At 43.2% G+C, this 19,103-nt stretch overlaps 1 protein-coding gene and 1 long non-coding RNA gene across 2 annotated transcripts in view; one reads left to right on the top strand and one right to left on the bottom strand.

Annotated features, from left to right (window-relative positions):
* The first annotated feature begins 1,935 nt into the window (after positions 1 to 1,935).
* LOC121584985 lies at positions 1,936 to 16,423 on the top strand. Its single transcript, XR_006003779.1, has 3 exons — positions 1,936 to 2,107; positions 16,160 to 16,212; positions 16,362 to 16,423. It is a non-coding gene; the product is annotated as an uncharacterized LOC121584985 (long non-coding RNA).
* Positions 8,857 to 19,103, bottom strand: part of LOC121584983 (tricarboxylate transport protein B, mitochondrial-like) — a 49,433-nt gene continuing 39,186 nt past the window's right edge. Inside the window, exons 2-9 of the mRNA XM_041901273.1 lie at positions 18,102 to 18,209; positions 17,431 to 17,530; positions 14,712 to 14,850; positions 14,046 to 14,130; positions 10,262 to 10,366; positions 9,848 to 9,963; positions 9,648 to 9,721; positions 8,857 to 9,476 (exon numbers count right to left, since the gene is read on the bottom strand). Coding sequence (XP_041757207.1) covers positions 9,362 to 9,476; positions 9,648 to 9,721; positions 9,848 to 9,963; positions 10,262 to 10,366; positions 14,046 to 14,130; positions 14,712 to 14,850; positions 17,431 to 17,530; positions 18,102 to 18,209 — 842 coding nt within the window. The 3' untranslated portion in view covers positions 8,857 to 9,361. The remainder of the gene's footprint in view (positions 9,477 to 9,647; positions 9,722 to 9,847; positions 9,964 to 10,261; positions 10,367 to 14,045; positions 14,131 to 14,711; positions 14,851 to 17,430; positions 17,531 to 18,101; positions 18,210 to 19,103) is intronic.

Below are 19,103 nucleotides of genomic sequence, written 5' to 3'. Positions count from 1 at the left end.
AATTTGATTTTTGATTTGATTTGATTATATTGAAAAAGTCTACATTTTCCCAATGTTGCCTACATAATATACTAAAATGTACTTTTCACCTCCATCATCAGAGACCATCATCCTATAAATGTCTTCATGGAGAGGTTGTCTACTCAGTGAAGGCTGAACTGAGCAGATCTATGCGGATTACAAGCAAAGCCCAAGCTACTTTCAACTTTGTCTCAAACCAGGATGGCACCATGGAGAAGAAATTGAGTTTTCCTATGTCCGGAGACGTCACTATGTGTCAAAATGGACAGGATGTACTACCTGCCAGGTTCCATTTATTTCATCAGCCTTATGATTTGAGTTTATACATTAGATGAGATAAAATGAGTTATTTACCTGCAAAGAAGTGACTTGGAATCAGTTGTCATAGGTGTGTGAGAAAGACACTAGTTTACTTTGCATGCACAGATGGATGACCATAGAGACTCATTCCAGGCAAAACAAAAAAACATTCGACTTTTTTCATTGTGACTGCATGTGAGATGTTGAAATTCACAACTGAGATCTTCAACGGTTCCTGACGCTAAAGATAGATCTGGATCAGAGGCAGATCTTTGTTTCCACATGTAAGATGCACGTCCGCAACATGCTGATAATAAAATAGGTGGGGTAGTCATTCCTTAAACATAGTTTAACCAAGGAGCTGCTGACCCCAGGGGACCTGGCCCCCTCTCTCCTCCACTGTTCCATCATCAAAGTGGAGTGCAAGCTCAGGGTACGTACCAGGACAGGTTTTCTGAATAATTCTGGTCCTATGATACACAGGCTGTGCACATGTTTGCTCTAGCCCAGCACCAACTGTTGATTCAACTAATCATCATGCCCTTGATAAGATTAATCTAGGAGTGTTAGTGGTGGGCAAGAACAAATGTTTCCCAGGAAGAACACTGCTTGTTCTGCCATTCAGCTGAAGTTCACGTGTTAGTAAATCAGGCCCATTATGTGTTTATCATGTTATTCCAATTTTCCTGAGTTTATGATGCACTTCCCAACAGTAAGGGCTCAGTAATGTGAAAGACTAATATGGGTTCTTCTTCTTTTCAGGTCTACCTGGATGTTCCTATGGTGATTGAGTTACCCATCGTAGTTGGCTCTGTCTCAAGTGCATCTAAACACTAGAGACTTTGTCTCTTGTTTTTGAGTGAACTTAAAAATGTATTTATTTTGTGTAAATGTTCTTTCAAACACTCATCTCCCAAAAGTGTCTTTGAATAAAATGTCCTGATGTCAAGACTTTTCATCATTGTTGGCTGTAGATCATTTGTTTTTATCCTTTGTTTATACAGGTCATCTCATTGAGATCCAGAATCTCTATTTTTGATACTTGTCCCGAAATAGCAGCAACACCCATTACATAGCAGAATGGTATAACTAGCCTACATGGGGCATTAGGCCAGCACAGTAGGCCTAGGATTAAAATATAATAGATAGGATAGAATGCTCTGCAAATTTAGCACAGATAAAACAGATACAATATTATTTTATCACAGCACCTCTCCTCTTTCTAAAGATCTAATTTAACTGGGAATATTAAATGTATATATGAATAGTGTGTAAATAGTATTTTTGTTGTCTCTTGGTTTCTTACCAAAATATATAACTCTTATTAAAAAAAAAATATATGTCCTTGTCTATAACTGTTCTGTACTTTGTCATGTATTTGTACATTTTATGTGGACCCCAGGCAGAGTAGCTGCTGCATGTGCAGTAGCAAATGGGGATCATAACAAACTAAACTAAACTAGGCAGGGAATTTAGCAATGTAACAGTAGCAGAACTCTGGGGACATCATTCTGGAGCGTCATAGTGTTGTTGTCATGGCAACGTACCAAACAATCCAGATGTTGCACACATAAATTCAATTTCTCAGTCACTTCTGCTGAACACTTGGAACAGAATAGAAGCAAACCTATCAGCAACCTATTGACCTGAGTGACACCCATAAGTCTAGATACTTAAACTCATCAGGTGGAAATTAAGGAACTTACTGTCCTTTTTCATCTCTTTGTTTCCCCAACTGACTTGAAGAACCAGTGAGAAGACAACACACAACGTCCTACAGTATGCTGTGAGTTTTCCCTGATCAATCTATATTATAATACAGTAAACTGGAGGAGGGAATTGCATTGAATCCAACTATTCATTTCCAGTGATCTGAGGGATGCCGCTAGTAGTCTGTAATTAAATAGCCTATTTGGTGGGTATTTTGGTGGGCTATTATCCTAAACAATGTAGATGTTATAATGATCTTAAACAACTTCCCCACTTTTGAATGTTAACATTTCTCAATGAATCTGACTGCCATGCTAAGGGAAATGGGGATACATTTTAACTGGCTAGACTAGACTAGACTGGACTAGACTGGATTGTACTGAATATAATATAACTATTTGTCATGTGAAGGAACTTCTTAGATACGTTATTATATTATATTCAGTCCAGACAAGTGTAATCTAGTCCAGTCTGGTCACATGGGGGATTAGGCAGAAAAGTAGGCCTAGGCACTGACATGACAGTAGCAGACCTCTGGGGACATCAGTCTATAGCGTCATAGTGCTGTTGTCATGCCAACATACCCAACGATCCATATGTTGCACAAATTAATTCAATTTCTCTTTCACTTCTGCTGAACACTTGGAACAGAACAGAAGCAAATCTATTAGTGACCTATTGGCCTGAGTGACACCAATAAGTCTAGATACTTAAGCTCATCAGGTGGAAATTAATAGTAATTTCACTTTTGTTCCCCACTGACCTGATAAACCAGAGAGGACACTGGACAACGTCCTACGCTTTGAGTTCACATATCAACATTCTGTTATTAAATAGCCTATTTGGTGTGTATTTTGGTGGGCTATTTGCATAAACAATGTAGCTATAATTATGTTATGCTGTTTTTTTTTATTAGGTTGAGTAAATTTAACTTTGCCATGTTAAGATAAATGGGTTAATTTTAACTGGACAGACTAGACTTGATTAGACTGGACTGGACTAGATTAGACTGGACTACACAAGAGAGTCAACCCCGGAGCAGTGGTCCTGGAGCAGTGTAGAGGTTTAGTGCTCCAAGGCACAACAGACCTGGGATTCCTCAGATCAGTTCACCAGAACGCCCCTAACCAGCTCCACAGATGGAGTAAGTTGGAGTTGGAAAGGAGAAAGATAAGTTGGAGAGGAAGAATAACAGTGGAAAGGTTAAAAGTGGATGAGAGATGGAAGAAAATGGCAAGAACAGGAGATGATTAAAAAGAAAGATGATCAAATTAAAATAGATGTGGAAGAGAACGCAAAGGAAGAGGTGAAGAAAGTGAAAGAGGAGTTGGAGGGATTGAAGGAGAAGATTAAAAAGGGAAAGGAGATGGAGAAAATGAGAGAAAGAAATGGAGAGAGGAGGAGGAGTTTGGGCATAGGAAGGAGGAGGTGGTGAAGCGTGTGATTTTGGATATGGCAGAGAAGCTGGAGGTGGAGGTAGAGAGGGTAACAGCAGAAATAGAGGGAGGTGGAGCAGGTGAAGTTGGATATGGAGAAGATGCTGAAGATGGAGGTAGAGAGGGTAACAGCAGAAATGGAGGAGAAGGAGGTTGAGCAGGTGAAGGTGGGGACAGAGGAAAAGTGGAAGGTCAAAATGGAGAGACTTAAAGAATTGATTGTTAAAGATCAAATAAACGGGAGACAGGAGATCGATAAAGAGAGAAGAGGATGTGGACAGTGTCAGACAGAAGTTGGAAGGAGTGATGGAGAAGATGAAAGCGAGAGAGGAAATGTTTAATTAGGTGATGCTGGAGAGGGGGGGGTAATGGAGGAGTTGAAGAGGATAAAGTTAGATGTGGTTGAGAAGTGGAAGACTGAGATGAAGAGCGTGAGAGAGTGGAGGAGAAGATGACAGAGATGAGATTGAGAGAAAGAGGAGGAAGAGGTGGAGAGATTGAGGAAGGAGTTGGAAGGATTAAAGGAGAAGATGAAGATTGTGAAAAAGATGTGGTATGAAGAGATTGAAAAAGAGATGGCGTTGGTGAAGAAGGAAAATAAATAGAATGAGAGAGAGCGGGAGTACATGGAGAAGAGGTAGATGATGAAAAGGAGAGAGTGAGAGGGATAACAGAAGGTGAGAAGGAGAGAATGAAGGAGGAGAAACAGAAAGAGAAGGAAGCATACGAGGAGGCTTTGATGGAGCTGGGGAAAGATCGAAAAAGACTGGAAAATGTAATACAGAATCTGGGGTTTGTGACAGACAGTGTAGCGATGGCAAAAGATTCCCTCAGAAAGAGCAGAGAGTGCAAAATTGAAAATAAAGGCATGCAAAGGGGTTATTTATTGGTCCTTGGTGTAATACCACCTTAGATTTAGAGGTTATAATAACGTAAGAAACACAGTGCATTCCTCTAGGAATTTGGAATGACATCCATTTAATTTTTATGGTGAGATTAAGATAATTTAGACAGAATATGCTGAGGAGGAGACTGAGGCCTCCCACACCTTACAGTACATGTTGTATATACAACACTGTAAAAGCAGAGTCAAAACAGTCAGTATACCGTTACCAACAACACAAAGGCATTGGGCTCTAAAAGCATGTTTCATTTTCTATTCCACCGATGCAAAATAAAGCCATATTTTCTTGTTATAGATTTGACCACAATCGTCAGGGCAGATATTTGTGCAGATTCAGAATGCTCTTACATAATAAGATATGGTACATGACTACAACACATAGCAATACACTTTATGATCAAGAACCTGAAAACCTAGATGAGATTGATTAAGAAAATACATTGTGATGGTTTCAAAATTGTTGTTTTCCTCATGAATTTAAAACTAAAACAACCCCCAAAATGGCACCAAATGATATGAATGTGTGTGAATGGAATGGGAATGTTCACCTAAGTTTCCATCTCAGAACAATGCTGATCTGTCTGGAACACAACCATCTGTGGCAGGATGCCATCTGAGCTGGGAAACTGAGTTACTGTATGGTTGAGCCAGAATGGAGACCAGCAGTGATATACTGTACAGGAACAAAAAAGCGTCGACCTCTTGCACCCACCCAATCCATACAGTACTGTAATGTAACACCATGAAGCATTCGCTTACGAGTTAGTACATAACACTGCACAGTATAACAGCAAGTCTCAAACACAGAGATTACTACACATTCAACATTCAATAAATACATTGATAAAGACTCTGATCAATATATTATGAATCAATATATTATTTACCAATTTCTCTTCTCTTGGTCAGAATATATTACTCTATGTATACCTCTCACTTGAGGAAAAAGCCGTTAGCCATGGCCAGCCCAAAAGGGTTAGTGGTATTACAGTAGAACTGTGACAATAAATTGTATACTTTGTCACAACTTGGCAGCTTGCTACTGGATGGGCTTGGCATCTGGAACTGCGTAAAACAATATACTCTGCAATTAAATATTAATAGTCAACCATAATATTTATTATAAAAATAAATGTCATATCACACAAGTAAAATGATTGCATAAAAGGGTTGGTAATAAATTCTCAAAAGGAAAAACTTTTCCCATCAGGTGGTATAAGTTACAATTCATGTACAGTGGGAAAAATATTTAGTCAGCCACCAATTGTGCAAGCTCTCCCACTTAAAAAGATGAGAGAGGCCTGTAATTTTCATCATAGGTACACGTCAACTATGACAGACAAAATGAGGAAAGAAAATCCAGAAAATCACATTGTAGGATTTTTAATGAATTTATTTGCAAGTTATGGTGGAAAATAAGTATTTGGTCAATAACAAAAGTTTCTCAATACTTTGTTATATACCCTTTGTTGGCAATGACACAGGTCAAACGTTTTCTGTAAATCTTCACAAGGTTTTCACACACTGTTGCTGGTATTTTGGCCCATTCCTCCATGCAGATCTCCTCTAGAGCAGTGATGTTTTGGGGCTGTCGCTGGGCAACACTGACTTTCAACTCCCTCCAAAGATTTTCTATGGGGTTGAGATCTGGAGACTGGCTAGACCACTCCAGGACCTTGAAATGCTTCTTACGAAGCCACTCCTTCGTTGCCCGGGCGGTGTGTTTGGGAAAATTGTCATGCTGAAAGACCCAGCCACGTTTCATCTTCAATGCCCTTGCTGATGGAAGGAGGTTTTCACTCAAAATCTCACGATACATGGCCCCATTCATTCTTTCCTTTACACGGATCAGTCGTCCTGGTCCCTTTGCAGAAAAACAGCCCCAAAGCATGATGTTTCCACCCCCATGCTTCACAGTAGGTATGGTGTTCTTTGGATGCAACTCAGCATTCTTTGTCCTCCAAACACGACGAGTTGAGTTTTTACCAAAAAGTTATATTTTGGTTTCATCTGACCATATGACATTCTCCCAATCCTCTTCTGGATCATCCAAATGCACTCTAGCAAACTTCAGACGGGCCTGGACATGTACTGGCTTAAGCAGGGGGACACGTCTGGCACTGCAGGATTTGAGTCCCTGGCGGCGTAGTGTGTTACTGATGGTAGGCTTTGTTACTTTGGTCCCAGCTCTCTGCAGGTCATTCACTAGGTCCCCCGTGTGGTTCTGGGATTTTTGCTCACCGTTCTTGTGATCATTTTGACCCCACGGGGTGAGATCTTGCGTGGAGCCCCAGATCGAGGGAGATTATCAGTGGTCTTGTATGTCTTCCATTTCCTAATAATTGCTTCCACAGTTGATTTCTTCAAACCAAGCTGCTTACCTATTGCAGATTCAGTCTTCCCAGCCTGGTGCAGGTCTACAATTTTGTTTCTGGTGTCCTTTGACAGCTCTTTGGTCTTGGCGATAGTGGAGTTTGGAGTGTGACTGTTTGAGGTTGTGGACAGGTGTCTTTTATACTGATAACAAGTTCAAACAGGTGCCATTAATACAGGTAACGAGTGGAGGACAGAGGAGCCTCTTAAAGAAGAAGTTACAGGTCTGTGAGAGCCAGAAATCTTGCTTGTTTGTAGGTGACCAAATACTTATTTTCCACCATAATTTGCAAATAAATTCATAAAAAATCCTACAATGTGATTTTCTGGAGAAAAAAAATCTCAATTTGTCTGTCATAGTTGACGTGTACCTATGATGGAAATTACAGGCCTCTCTCATCTTTTTAAGTGGTAGAACTTGCACAATTGGTGGCTGACTAAATACTTTTTTCCCCACTGTAGTTGCTACTGTAACTGTTGAAGCATAAGCAGAACCACTATGCTTTATCTCAGGATGATATGGCATCCACTACCATACAGTAAACTCATAATGATACTGTAAATCATTTACGTAGATACACTGCTAAAAAAAATAGGGAACACTTAAACAACACAATGTAACTCCAAGTCAATCACACTTCTGTGAAATCAAACTGCCCACTTAGGAAGCAACACTGATTGACAATACATTTCACATGCTGTTGTGCAAATGGAATAGACAACAGGTGGAAATTATAGGCAATTAGCAAGACATCCCCCAATAAAGGAGTGGTTCTGCAGGTGGTGACCACAGACCACTTCTCAGTTCCTATGCTTCCTGGCTGATGTTTTGGTCACTTTTGAATGCTGGCGGTGCTTTCACTCTAGTGGTAGCATGAGACGGAGTCTACAACCCACACAAGTGGCTCAGGTAGTGCAGCTCATCCAGGATGGCACATCAATGCGAGCTGTGGCAAGAATGTTTGCTGTGTCTGTCAGCGTAGTGTCCAGAGCATGGAGGCGCTACCAGGAGACTTGCCAGTACATCAGGAGACGTGGAGGAGGCCGTAGGAGGGCAACAACCCAGCAGCAGGACCGCTACCTCCGCCTTTTTGCAAGGAGGAGCAGGAGGAGCACTGCCAGAGCCCTGCAAAATGACCTCCAGCAGGCCACAAATGTGCATGTGTCTGCTCAAACGGTCAGAAACAGACTCCATGAGGGTGGTATGAGGGCCTGACGTCCACAGGTGGGGGTTGTGCTTACAGCCCAACACCGTGCAGGACGTTTGGCATTTGCCAGAGAACAACAAGATTGGCAAATTCGCCACTGGCGCCCTGTGCTCTTCACAGATGAAAGCAGGTTCACAGTGAGCACATGTGACAGACGTGACAGAGTCTGGAGACGCCGTGGAGAACGTTCTGCTGCCTGCAACATCCTCCAGCATGACCGGTTTGGCGGTGGGTCAATCATGGTGTGGGGTGGCATTTCTTTGGGGGGCCGCACAGCCCTCCATGTGCTCGCCAGAGGTAGCCTGACTGCCATTAGGTACCGAGATGAGATCCTCAGACCCCTTGTGAGACCATATGCTGGTGCGGTTGGCCCTGGGTTCCTCCTAATGCAAGACAATCCTCATGTGGCTGGAGTGTGTCAGCAGTTCCTGCAAGAGGAAGGCATTAATGCTATGGACTGGCCCGCCCGTTCCCCAGACCTGAATCCAATTGAGCACATCTGGGACATCATGTCTCGCTCCATCCACCAACGCCACGTTGCACCACAGACTGTCCAGGAGGTGGCGGATGCTTTAGTCCAGGTCTGGGAGGAGATCCCACAGGAGACCATCCGCCACCTCATCAGGAGCATGCCTAGGCGTTGTAGGGAGGTCATACAGGCACGTGGAGGCCACACACACTACTGAGCCTAATTTTGACTTGTTTTAAGGACATTACATCGAAGTTGGATCAGCCTGTAGTGTGGTTTTCCACTTTAATTTTGAGGGTGACTCCAAATCCAGACATCCATGGGTTGATAAATTTGATTTCCATTGATCATTTTTGTGTGATTTTGTTGTCAGCACATTCAACTATGTAAAGAAAAAAGTATTTAATAAGATTATTTCATTCATTCAGATCTAGGATGTGTTGTTTAAGTGTTCCCTTTATTTTTTTGAGCAGTGTATAAAAAAAAAACATATTTTGGTGTTCTTCAGTCCAGGTCCTGGAGAGTGACATTACGTGCAGGATTTTGTCCCAGTTTAGCACTACACCTCATTCAACTCATGGAGGCCTTGTTTGAAAGAATCTGTTGTGTTAGTGCAGGGATGGAACAGAAGCCTGTACACTTTGTAGCTCTCCAGGACCAGGGTTTGTGACCACTGCATCCAAATATTATTCATATGACAACTTTCACTCCGCCTACAGCTCAGCCGGTGAGTACAGTTATGGGTAGGCTGCGTCTGAAATGGCACTCTATTCCCTACACAATACCCTACTTTTGACCAGAGCCTGATGGGTCAAAAGTAGCGCACCACTGTATATATGGAATAAGGTCTCATTTGAGACGTAGACTGGTAGAAAGCTCAGTTGTCCAGTCACATCCTGTTTGGCCCAGTGTGGTCAGAGGTGGCTCAAGCCCTGCCCCCTCACTCCGTCTTCCAGACCGTGTTGAGAACCTTGACCACCTCCTCATAGATGATGAAGACGATGGCCACATCCAGACACACACGACCCAGCCGAGGAACCGTCCCCTTATAGAACCTAGAGAACACAGAACAAGGAGAGTAGAACATCATATATGTAGAACTCAGGATCTCTATGGAGTAGAACCTCAGGAATGAGATGGAATGAGCAGTAAATAGTACCATTATGTTCCTTAAGGGAGTTATACATAAAGTTTGATTGTATAGAAGAGTATAGTGGTGCACTTACGCTCGTACACCCTCGTGTCTCATGATCTTCAAGGCACAGTCCAGCGTACTCTTATACTTATGAGCCTCCAGACCCTTAGAAAGAGAAAGACACAGGGTTATTCACTTAGGCAGAGGTGGAGTTACGCCATACATGTATTTCTAACACATTCAATTCTTTCAGATGTACACAAGTGCCTATAACGGTACCCTATCCTGTACCTGCATCCTGGTCTTGATGACATCTAGGGGGGTGTTCCCGAACACGCTGGCTGCTCCTGCGATGGCTCCAAACGTTCCCGTCACCATGGGGTTAATGGCCTTATTGGTGTTATCCCCTGGGGAGAGGAGACACACAAGACAGAATGATCTTTAACACTCACCCAAGTGGGATACACACAGTACGCTTGTCAAAGAGAGTGCCTTTTTACAAGTGACCACTAGAGGTCAGCATTGTCTGTGTGGTGTAGACCTGTAAACATGCATCCAGGGCCCAGGATCAGCTCCCCTCTGTCGATGTAATCATATTCATTGTGATCTAAAGGCTAAGCTGATCCCAAATCAGCACTCCTACTCTGAGACACTTGATACATATGGCCCCTGGAATCCTGATAATGTTAGCTGACACTCCCGTACCTTTGTACCAGTTCCTGAGGGAGGTCATGACGTAGAATCGGATGGCCTGGTTGGAGCCCTGCTTCAGGACGGTGGCCGTCAGGCCCTGGTACGTCCCCCTAATACCTGGGGTACAGTAGCAGACAGCAGCAGTTAGCAGCAGTTAGCATCACTGGATGTAGTAGCAGCATTATGCACTACCCACTTTAAAGAGCGACTGAACACACCGATTCTGCATGTGTTTTTCTGTTGCTCATTAAGAAAAACGAGATTTCAGTCTTGGGGTTGTTGTTCGATGTGGCAGTTACTGATGTTTGTCCCCCATGAGACACCATAGGAACAAAGCCAGTATCACTTCCTCAAAATAGTCAGAATTAATCTAAGATAACTCAATAAATCTGTAATTCATTTTGACATTTTTGCCGAGGAACTTTTAGTTGCGCTATTTTACATCTAGCTAATGTGTTTGGTGCAGTATTTCTCAAATTCAAAAATGTGTGACGTGTTGTCTTATGTAAACAATGTCGTCTCCACTGTGCTGCTGGGCAGGTCTGTCTCACTGTCTGTGTGTTCTGCCGTACGATTAAATAGACCGCAATGACCGTAGCTGTTTATCCCATGGTAGTGGGCAATTGGGCATTGTCGAAATCAAAACCCAACCCTCAAGTACAATGAGTAATAAAAACATTAAGAACACCTGCTCTTTCCATGACATAGACTGACCACGTGAATCCAGGTGAAAACTATGATCCCTTATTGATGTCACTTGTTAAATCCACTTCAATCAGTGTAGATGAAGGGGAGGAGACAGGTTAAAGAAGGATTTCTAAGCCTTGAGACAATTGAGACATGGATTGTATATGTGTGCCAATTGAGACATGGATTGTGTATTAGTGCCATTCAGAGGGTGAATGGGCAAGACCAAAAATGTAAGTGCCAATGAACGGGGTATGGTAGTAGGTGCCAGGCGCACTGGTATGAGTGTGTCAAGAACTGCAACGCTGCTGGGTTTTTCACGCTCAACATTTTCCTGTGTGTATCAAGAATGGTCCACCACCCAAAGGACATCCAGCCAACGTGACACAACTGTGGGAAGCATTCGAGTCAACATGTGCCAGCATCACTGTGGAACGCTTTCGACACCTTGTAGAGTCCATGCCTCGATGAATTGAGGCTGTTCTGAGGGCAAAAGGGGGTGCAGCTCAATATTAAGGTGTCCTAATGTTTAGTATACTCAGTGTAAGTCATGACGAACTCTTATACACAAATCTCACAATTCTCAGTTTTGGACGATACTGATTTGATTTAGACATTACAGACAAAATACTTTACAATATACATACATTTAAAAACAACATGTAGTGTGTGTGTGCGTGCATCTATCAGTTATATACAGTGCATTCGGAAAGTTTTCCGATCCCTTCACTTTTTCCACATTTTGTTACGTTACAGCCTTATTCTAAAATTGATTAAATTCTTTTTTTTCCTCATCACTCTACACACAATACCCCATAATGACAAAGCAAAAACAGGTTTATAGAGAATTTTGCAAATGTATTACAAATAAAAAACAGAAATATTACATTTGCATAAGTATTCAGACCCTTTACTCAGTACTTTGTTGAAGCACCTTTGGCAGCGATTACAGCCTAGAGTCTTCTTGGGTATGATGCTACAAGCTTGGCACACCTGTATTGGGGAGTTTCTCCCATTCTTCTCTGAAGATCCTCTCAAGCTCTGTCAGGTTGGATGGGGAGCGTCGCTGCACAGCTATTTTCAGGTCTCTCCAGAGATGTTCGATCGGGTTCATGTCCGGGCTCTGGCTGGGCCACTCAAGGACATTCAGAGACTTGTCCCGAAGCCACTCCTGCATTGTCTTGGCTGTGTGCTTAGGGTTGTTGTCCTGTTAGAAGGGGAACCTTTTCCCCAGTCTGAGGTCCTGAGCGCTCTGGAGCAGGTTTTCATCAAGGATCTCTCTGTACTTTGCTCTGTTGATGTTTCCCTCGATCCTGACTAGTCTCCCAGTCACTGCCACTGAAATACATTCCCACAGCATGATGCTGCCACCACCATGCTTAACCGTAGGGATGGTGCCAGGTTTCCTCCAGACGTGACGCTTGGCATTCAGGACAAAGAGTTCAATCTTGGTTTCATCAGACCAGATCATCTTTTTTCTCATGGTCTGAGTTCTTTAGGTGCCTTTTGGCAAACTCCAAGCGGGCTGTCATGTGCCTTGTACTGAGGAGTGGCCTCCGTCTGGCCACTCTACCATAAAGGCCTGATTAGTGGAGTGCTGCAGAGATGGTTGTCCTTCTGGAAGGTTCTCCCATCTCCACAGAGGAACTCTGGAGCTCTGTCAGAGGACCATCGGTTCTTGGTCACCTCCCTGACCAAGGCCCTTCTCCCCCGATTGCTCAGTTTGGCCGGGCGGCCAGCTCTAGGGAGAGTCTTGGTGGTTCCAAACTTCTTCCATTTAAGAATGATGGAGGCCACTGTGTTCTTGGGGACCTTCAATGCTGCAGAAATGTTTTGGTACCCTTCCCTAGATCTGTGCCTCGACACAATCTTGTCTCTGAGCTTTACGGACAATTCCTTCGACCTCATGGCTTGGTTTTTGCTCTGACATGCACTGTCAACTGTGGGACCTTATATAGACAGGTGCGTGCCTTTCCAAATCATGTCTAATCAATTGAATTTACCACAGGTGGACTCCAATCAAGTTGTAGAAATATCTCAAGAATGATCAATGGAAACAGGATGCACCTGAGCTCAATTTCGAGTCTCATAGCAAAGGATCTGAATACTTATGTAAATAAGGTATTTCTGTTCTTTATTTTTAGTAAATTTGCTAAAATTTCTAAAAACCTGTTTTTGCTTTGTCATTATGGGGTATTGTGTGTAGATTGATGAGGATTTTTATTTATTTAATCCATTTTAGAATAAGGCTGTAAGGTAACAAAATATGGAAAAAGTAAAGGGGTCTGAAGACTTTCCGAATGCACTGTATGTCAGTACATACACACAACAAGTAGGTCACATGGGGAGAGGCGTTGTGCCGTGAGGTGTTGTTTCATTCGTTTTTTAAACCAGGTTTGCTGTTCACTTGCGCTATATAAGATGGAAGGGAGTTCCATGCACTCATGGCTCTGTATAATACTGTACGTTTCCTTGAATTTGTTCTGGACCTGGGGACTGTGAAAAGACCCCTGGTGGCATGTCTGATGGGGTAAGCGTTTGTGTCAGTGCTGTGTGTAAGTTCACTAGGCAAACCATTTGGAATTTCCAACACATGAATGTTTTTTATAAAAACAAGAAGTGACGCAGTCAGTCTCTCCTCAACTCTTAGCCAACAGAGACTGGCATGCATAGTATTAGCCCTCTGATTACAATGAAGAGCAAGACGTGCCACTCTGTTCTGGGCCAGCTGCAGCTTAACTAGGTATTTCTTTGCAGCACTTGACCCTACAAAATTAACCTACTTGCACTTTTTAGTCAATTTTGGCACTGGAAATGTTTGACCAAAATCGATGTCACATAAGCCGTTTTCAATGAGAGAAGTTGGTTCTCAAGTTCAGTTCAGCTTTAAACAATAACTGTCAGTGTGAATCCACACATAAGGTAATCTGCATCTACTTTTGGCCAGAGCCCTATGGGGGCTATATAGGGAATAGGGTGCCATTTGGGACGCATACATGGCCTTTGTTGATCGCTCAAGGTTAGGGTGGAAGGACCAGATTACCCTCCCTAAACAATAGCCTTAAATCAGTGTCTAGGCTAGGGCAACTTCCCCCTCCTCCTTCCTTACCTTGGGTTCTGATGATCTCCCTGACTCCATGGTAGAAGCCTCTGTATTTGGGGTTGGCTGAAGACTGGTCGTGGATGAATTTAACCTTGAGAGAGAACACAGGGACAGCTTAATCACCAAACATACACACACACACACACTGACAGACAGTATTATTACCCAAACCCAATCGTGCACCTGGAAAAATTGCATTATCATGTTTTTTTCTGATCCTTTATTTTATTATCAGTTTGACAGAGCACTGAGAGCAGACAGACAGCCTTGAGGGATGTTTTTGTCTGTCTGGCCTTTAATTCAGATCATATCAAAGAGTATGATTGAAGGGAATACATTCCTGGAAGGCTTGGGTCAACCCTCATTCAGCTGTTGGATTAGATAAGTAACAAATATAGAGACTGATTTGGGATCAGGTCAGATCAAAACAATTATCAGCTAGACAGCTGACCCCAGACCAGTGGGTAGGGGGTATCAGTGACACCGAATCTGAGAGGAGGGGAGCAGGGGGATAAAGACAAGGGAGAGGAGCGGGGGAGTGAGAGAAAGAGGAGAGGTGGGTATGGAGGAGAGGAGGAGGAGAGACAGGAAAAGGAGACAGAGCTATAGAGGAGAGGAGAGGAGGAGAGAGACTATAAAGGAGGCTATAGAGATGCTCTGTCTCAGACGTACCTTGACAGTCTCCATGGGACAGACTATGACTACAGCCTCCATGACTCCAGCACCAAGCCCACATAGCAGACCCCTGGTGCTGTTCAACTTCCCTGCCTCGTCACGGGCATGGTTACTGAGATACTCAAACACACCAAACCTGAGATAGGGGGAGGAGAGAACATGTTAGTATAATGTCCAGTCCAGTTGATTAGTTCAATCAATGTCGTTCTCATGAGTGAGAGTCATCAATAACAAGCAGAGCTGTTGTTGCTCAGGTTTGAGTGTGGTACAGTGATATCAGGAAGAGGAGTTAGGCTTGATTCTAGACTTGAATAGTCTAAAATCTCATCCTAGAATTTTATAGAATATCAGACTAGAAACATGAATCTAGAAAACTCTCAATACAATCTCCCTCTAGCCTGGCTCCTTGTTACCTAGGTGACAGTAAAACACAGAAACTGATACTGTATAACTGTGAAGATGAGAAGGGTCAGAGTTACTGATATCTCTGGATGAGATATGGAAACAACAAAGAGTCTTCAACGAGTTCTAACCCCACTGGACACCTTAGAGGAAGCCAGGTTGGGTTTAATCAGCTAAACTACTGATAAGCTGAATTTCACACCAGTTTCCTGTCTGAGCACCATAAAACAGATTATTAATCTTAGTAGAAGTCTTGCCCCAGTCCTATGGAAGTGGACACATAGATACACCTCGAGGCAAGAGGCAAACGACTTCCTTCGATGCCAAGGTGAAGTGAAACAAACTGCTAATGATGCAGAATGTTTTGCTACCCAGCAGGTAAGGCACATCCTTGTTAAAAGATGTAGCCATAAAGTCTGATGACTCAGGAAGCAGCGGACGCCCAGCAACTGCTACCATGAAAGCGAGCTGAGTGTTCTGTCTCCCCCCAGGAGTGTGTGTGTGTTGAGGGGGAGGAAAGACACTTTGCCACTTAGTGTTGATTAACGGTTTGTTTTCTTGTAGCCTGGTAAAACAGACTGATATTTTATTGTGTTAATTTATTGTGTTACTATTTTCTTGTTGTTAATTTTGTAAATTTAATTTTCATACTTTTTAACTGCATTGTTGGGAAAGGGCTTGTAATTAAGCATTTCACGGTAAAGTCTACACTTGTTATATTCGCTGCATGTGACAAATAAATATTGCAAGATCAGGCGGGTTTCACGAGGCTAGGTTTCCTGTGCCTCTGCCCTCTAACCTGAGAGTGTCTGGTCTGACCGATGTCTGTCTCCATCTCTGGGTGTGTCTCGCTGTTTTATTTCGTCATATCTTCTCCCTCTACCCCTCCATTTGCTCTCACTCTCTTTCGCTCTCTTTTTCTCACCTCATATTTTTTTGTTCATTAAAATGTAGCATCTGTTTCTCTGTCTCTACTCAAGAATCATGTTTGTTTGTTTGAGTGATAGCCGCTTCACAACTCACATTCTCTCTCTGTCGTGCAGGAACACACAGACTCGACTGGCAAACAGAAGGCAATGATGTAGTTTCAAAACAGGTCTCTCTCTCTCTCTCTCATCCACCTTAATTGGACTGCAAGGAATTGGCTGTATAGTGTTTTTTTCACTATACTATACCTTACATTATCCCATTAAAATGATTAAATTGACTTCAATGTGCTAAGGCTAAACTACCTCCTCTCTTTAGCCAATTCAAATGGACAGAAAAAACGTTATCATCCCAACATGATGGATAACAGCCGGGCCAGCAGCCAAAGTCCAGAATGAGTCAGAGGCACCTTGGTCGTCACAGAGACCATGGAACGTCTCCTCAACCCCATTAGGGCTCTATCTGCAAGGTCAGTCGCTCCTCGCCAAGAGATGAGGGGAGGAGGGAGGTATATGGGAAAGAAAGGATGAGGGAAAAAGGAAAGGGGTGGATGAGAAAGCAGGTGGAGTTAAATGGGTGGATGAAAAAGGTCAGTCTCTCTCCACTAAAGCCCAGTGTCTCTCTGGCCTCAACGTCACCACTCTCTTATCTCCTTCACTCCCCTGTCCCTCCCCCCACTGCTCCACACTGTACATAACAGGCAATCAGCTAATGGGATGGGGGAGATGGTGGGAAAGGGGAGAAAATGATGGATTGGTAGTGGGAGGGGGACAGAGGGAATGGGAAAATAAGTTTGGGAGAAGAAAAGCACTCGCACACACACACACACACACACACACACACACACACACACACACACACACACACACACACACACACACACACACACACACACACACACACACAAACACACATAGCTGTCAGACTAGACAGATGATGTGGCCTACTCTTTTTGCCCTGATCATCTCTATACCCTGTTTCCTTACTGAGCCCTTCCCCTAGGCTGACTGACTGACACACAGACACACACCAACAGGTCTTCCTCTCTGTATCTCCACTGATACATGAATTGGCAGCTCTGCTCCGCATGGCTGGGTCTGTCGGTTCACTCTACAGACAGGCTCTGCCCTTTAACACACATGCACACAAACAAACACATTCAGAGAAAGAGAGATGCTAAATGCCCCTGTCTGACACTGAGTTCTCCATAGAACGGTGGAATGTGGAATAAAGCAGGTAGGAGAATAAATATAATCTCTGGGAAAGAATAACATAATTACACAGGAGACCAGCGTGACATTTCAGCTATGCATTGTGGGTAATGGACCAAAATAATTGGTGTGTGTGTGTGTGTGTGTGTGTATAGGGCTAGATGCCATCCACATACCTGACAGCTGATTTGGGTATGGATCCATAGAGCAGTGAGCTGAGTCCTCTGTACAGTCCTCTCACCCCATGACCCTGTACCGTCTGCTTTACACAGTCACCTACACACACACACACACACATCATTACATAAACACACAACCAGCTACAGACACACAGAGAGTATTAAAATAACTTCATATTCACACATGGAGAGACACAACAGTATGAAAACTCCTTGATGAACATAGCTAGTTAGTATGAGGCAGAGACAGCTGTGTGCAGGGCTCATTAAGATGGTCTCAGATCCTCAGAGCTCCAGCCAAGAGAAGCCAGACTGACTGTGTGTGTGTGTGTGTGTGTGTGTGTGTGTGTGTCTCATACAAACAAGTAGCGTGACAGCTTGCCAGAATCACTAATGCACCTGAGGATGATGGGTAATTTGATAATTAGATCCTAAGAGGGACAGAGAGAGAGAAAGAGAGAGAGGGAGAGAGATAGCGAGAACAAGAAATGGAGGGAGAGCAAGAGATAGAGCTAGATGGAGGTTCATTGATTTGGTAGACACACTGACGACCCTGTATCTCAGGAAGGTTAGATGCATTGGGGAAGAAGAGGTAGAGAGGTATGAAGGGAGATGGATAGGGAAAGGGTTTGGGTTGTGAGAGGACACACACACAGTCAGACACTCACCGATGCCCCTGTATTTGGGAGGGTTGGCCTTCTCGTCCAACTGTAGCTGAGTCTTCACATACTCAGTAGGGAAGGTGATACAGATCTCTATACCCCCTGCTATACCACCTGTAGAAAACACAGAGCAGAGGTCAGATAAAGATTTACAACCTGTAGAATAGATAGACAGAAAGGAAAGTTACTGTAAACCGCCCACATTCAGGCCAGGGTTGATCTCAGAAATAGCATCGAACTTCAACCAAACGCAAACGTTGTCAAACCGTCTGTGCTTGCTGGGGTTCTGTATGTCATCATAATTTTGTAGCGGATGAGTCTGAACTACGCAGAAAACAGAGAACAATGGTCGGCTAAAGCTTATTCCTTTTATGAATCTTCGGGTAGCTAGCCTTGGTACCAGACTGTTTGTACCAACAAATTGCCTTCTACAATGACAGGTTGGCTAAAGCAGGCATTCACTTTGGGCAGAGCCAGTACACCATGGATCATAACAATGACCCCTAAATATGGCTGCCATCCATAAACCTTAAAAGCCCAGAGAGCGTGAGAAAAGATAGTGTACTGGATAAAGATGTATAGAGACATTTTCTCTATGCATGAACATGTAGCTACAGTGCCTTGCGAAAGTATTCATCCCCCTTGCCGTTTTTCCTATTTTATTGCATTACAACCTTTAATTTAAATGGATTTTTATTTGGATTTCATGTAATGGACATACACAAAATAGTCCAAATTGGTGAAGTGAAATGAAAAAAATAACTTGTTTCAAAAAATTCAAAGAAATAAATAACGGAAAAGTGGTGCGTGCATATGTATTCACCCCCTTTGCTACAAAGCCCCTAAATAAGATCTGGTGCAACCAATTAACTTCAGAAGTCACATAATTAGTTAAATAAAGTCCACCTGTGTGCAATCTAAGTGTCACATGATCTGTCACATGATCTCAGTATATATACACACCTGTTCTGAAAGGCCCCAGAGTCTGCAACACCACTAAGCAAGGGG

This window comes from Coregonus clupeaformis, chromosome 16 (genome assembly GCF_020615455.1).
Source record: "Coregonus clupeaformis isolate EN_2021a chromosome 16, ASM2061545v1, whole genome shotgun sequence".
NCBI lineage: Eukaryota > Metazoa > Chordata > Actinopteri > Salmoniformes > Salmonidae > Coregonus > Coregonus clupeaformis.
This window is presented reverse-complemented; position numbering and strand designations above follow the sequence as displayed.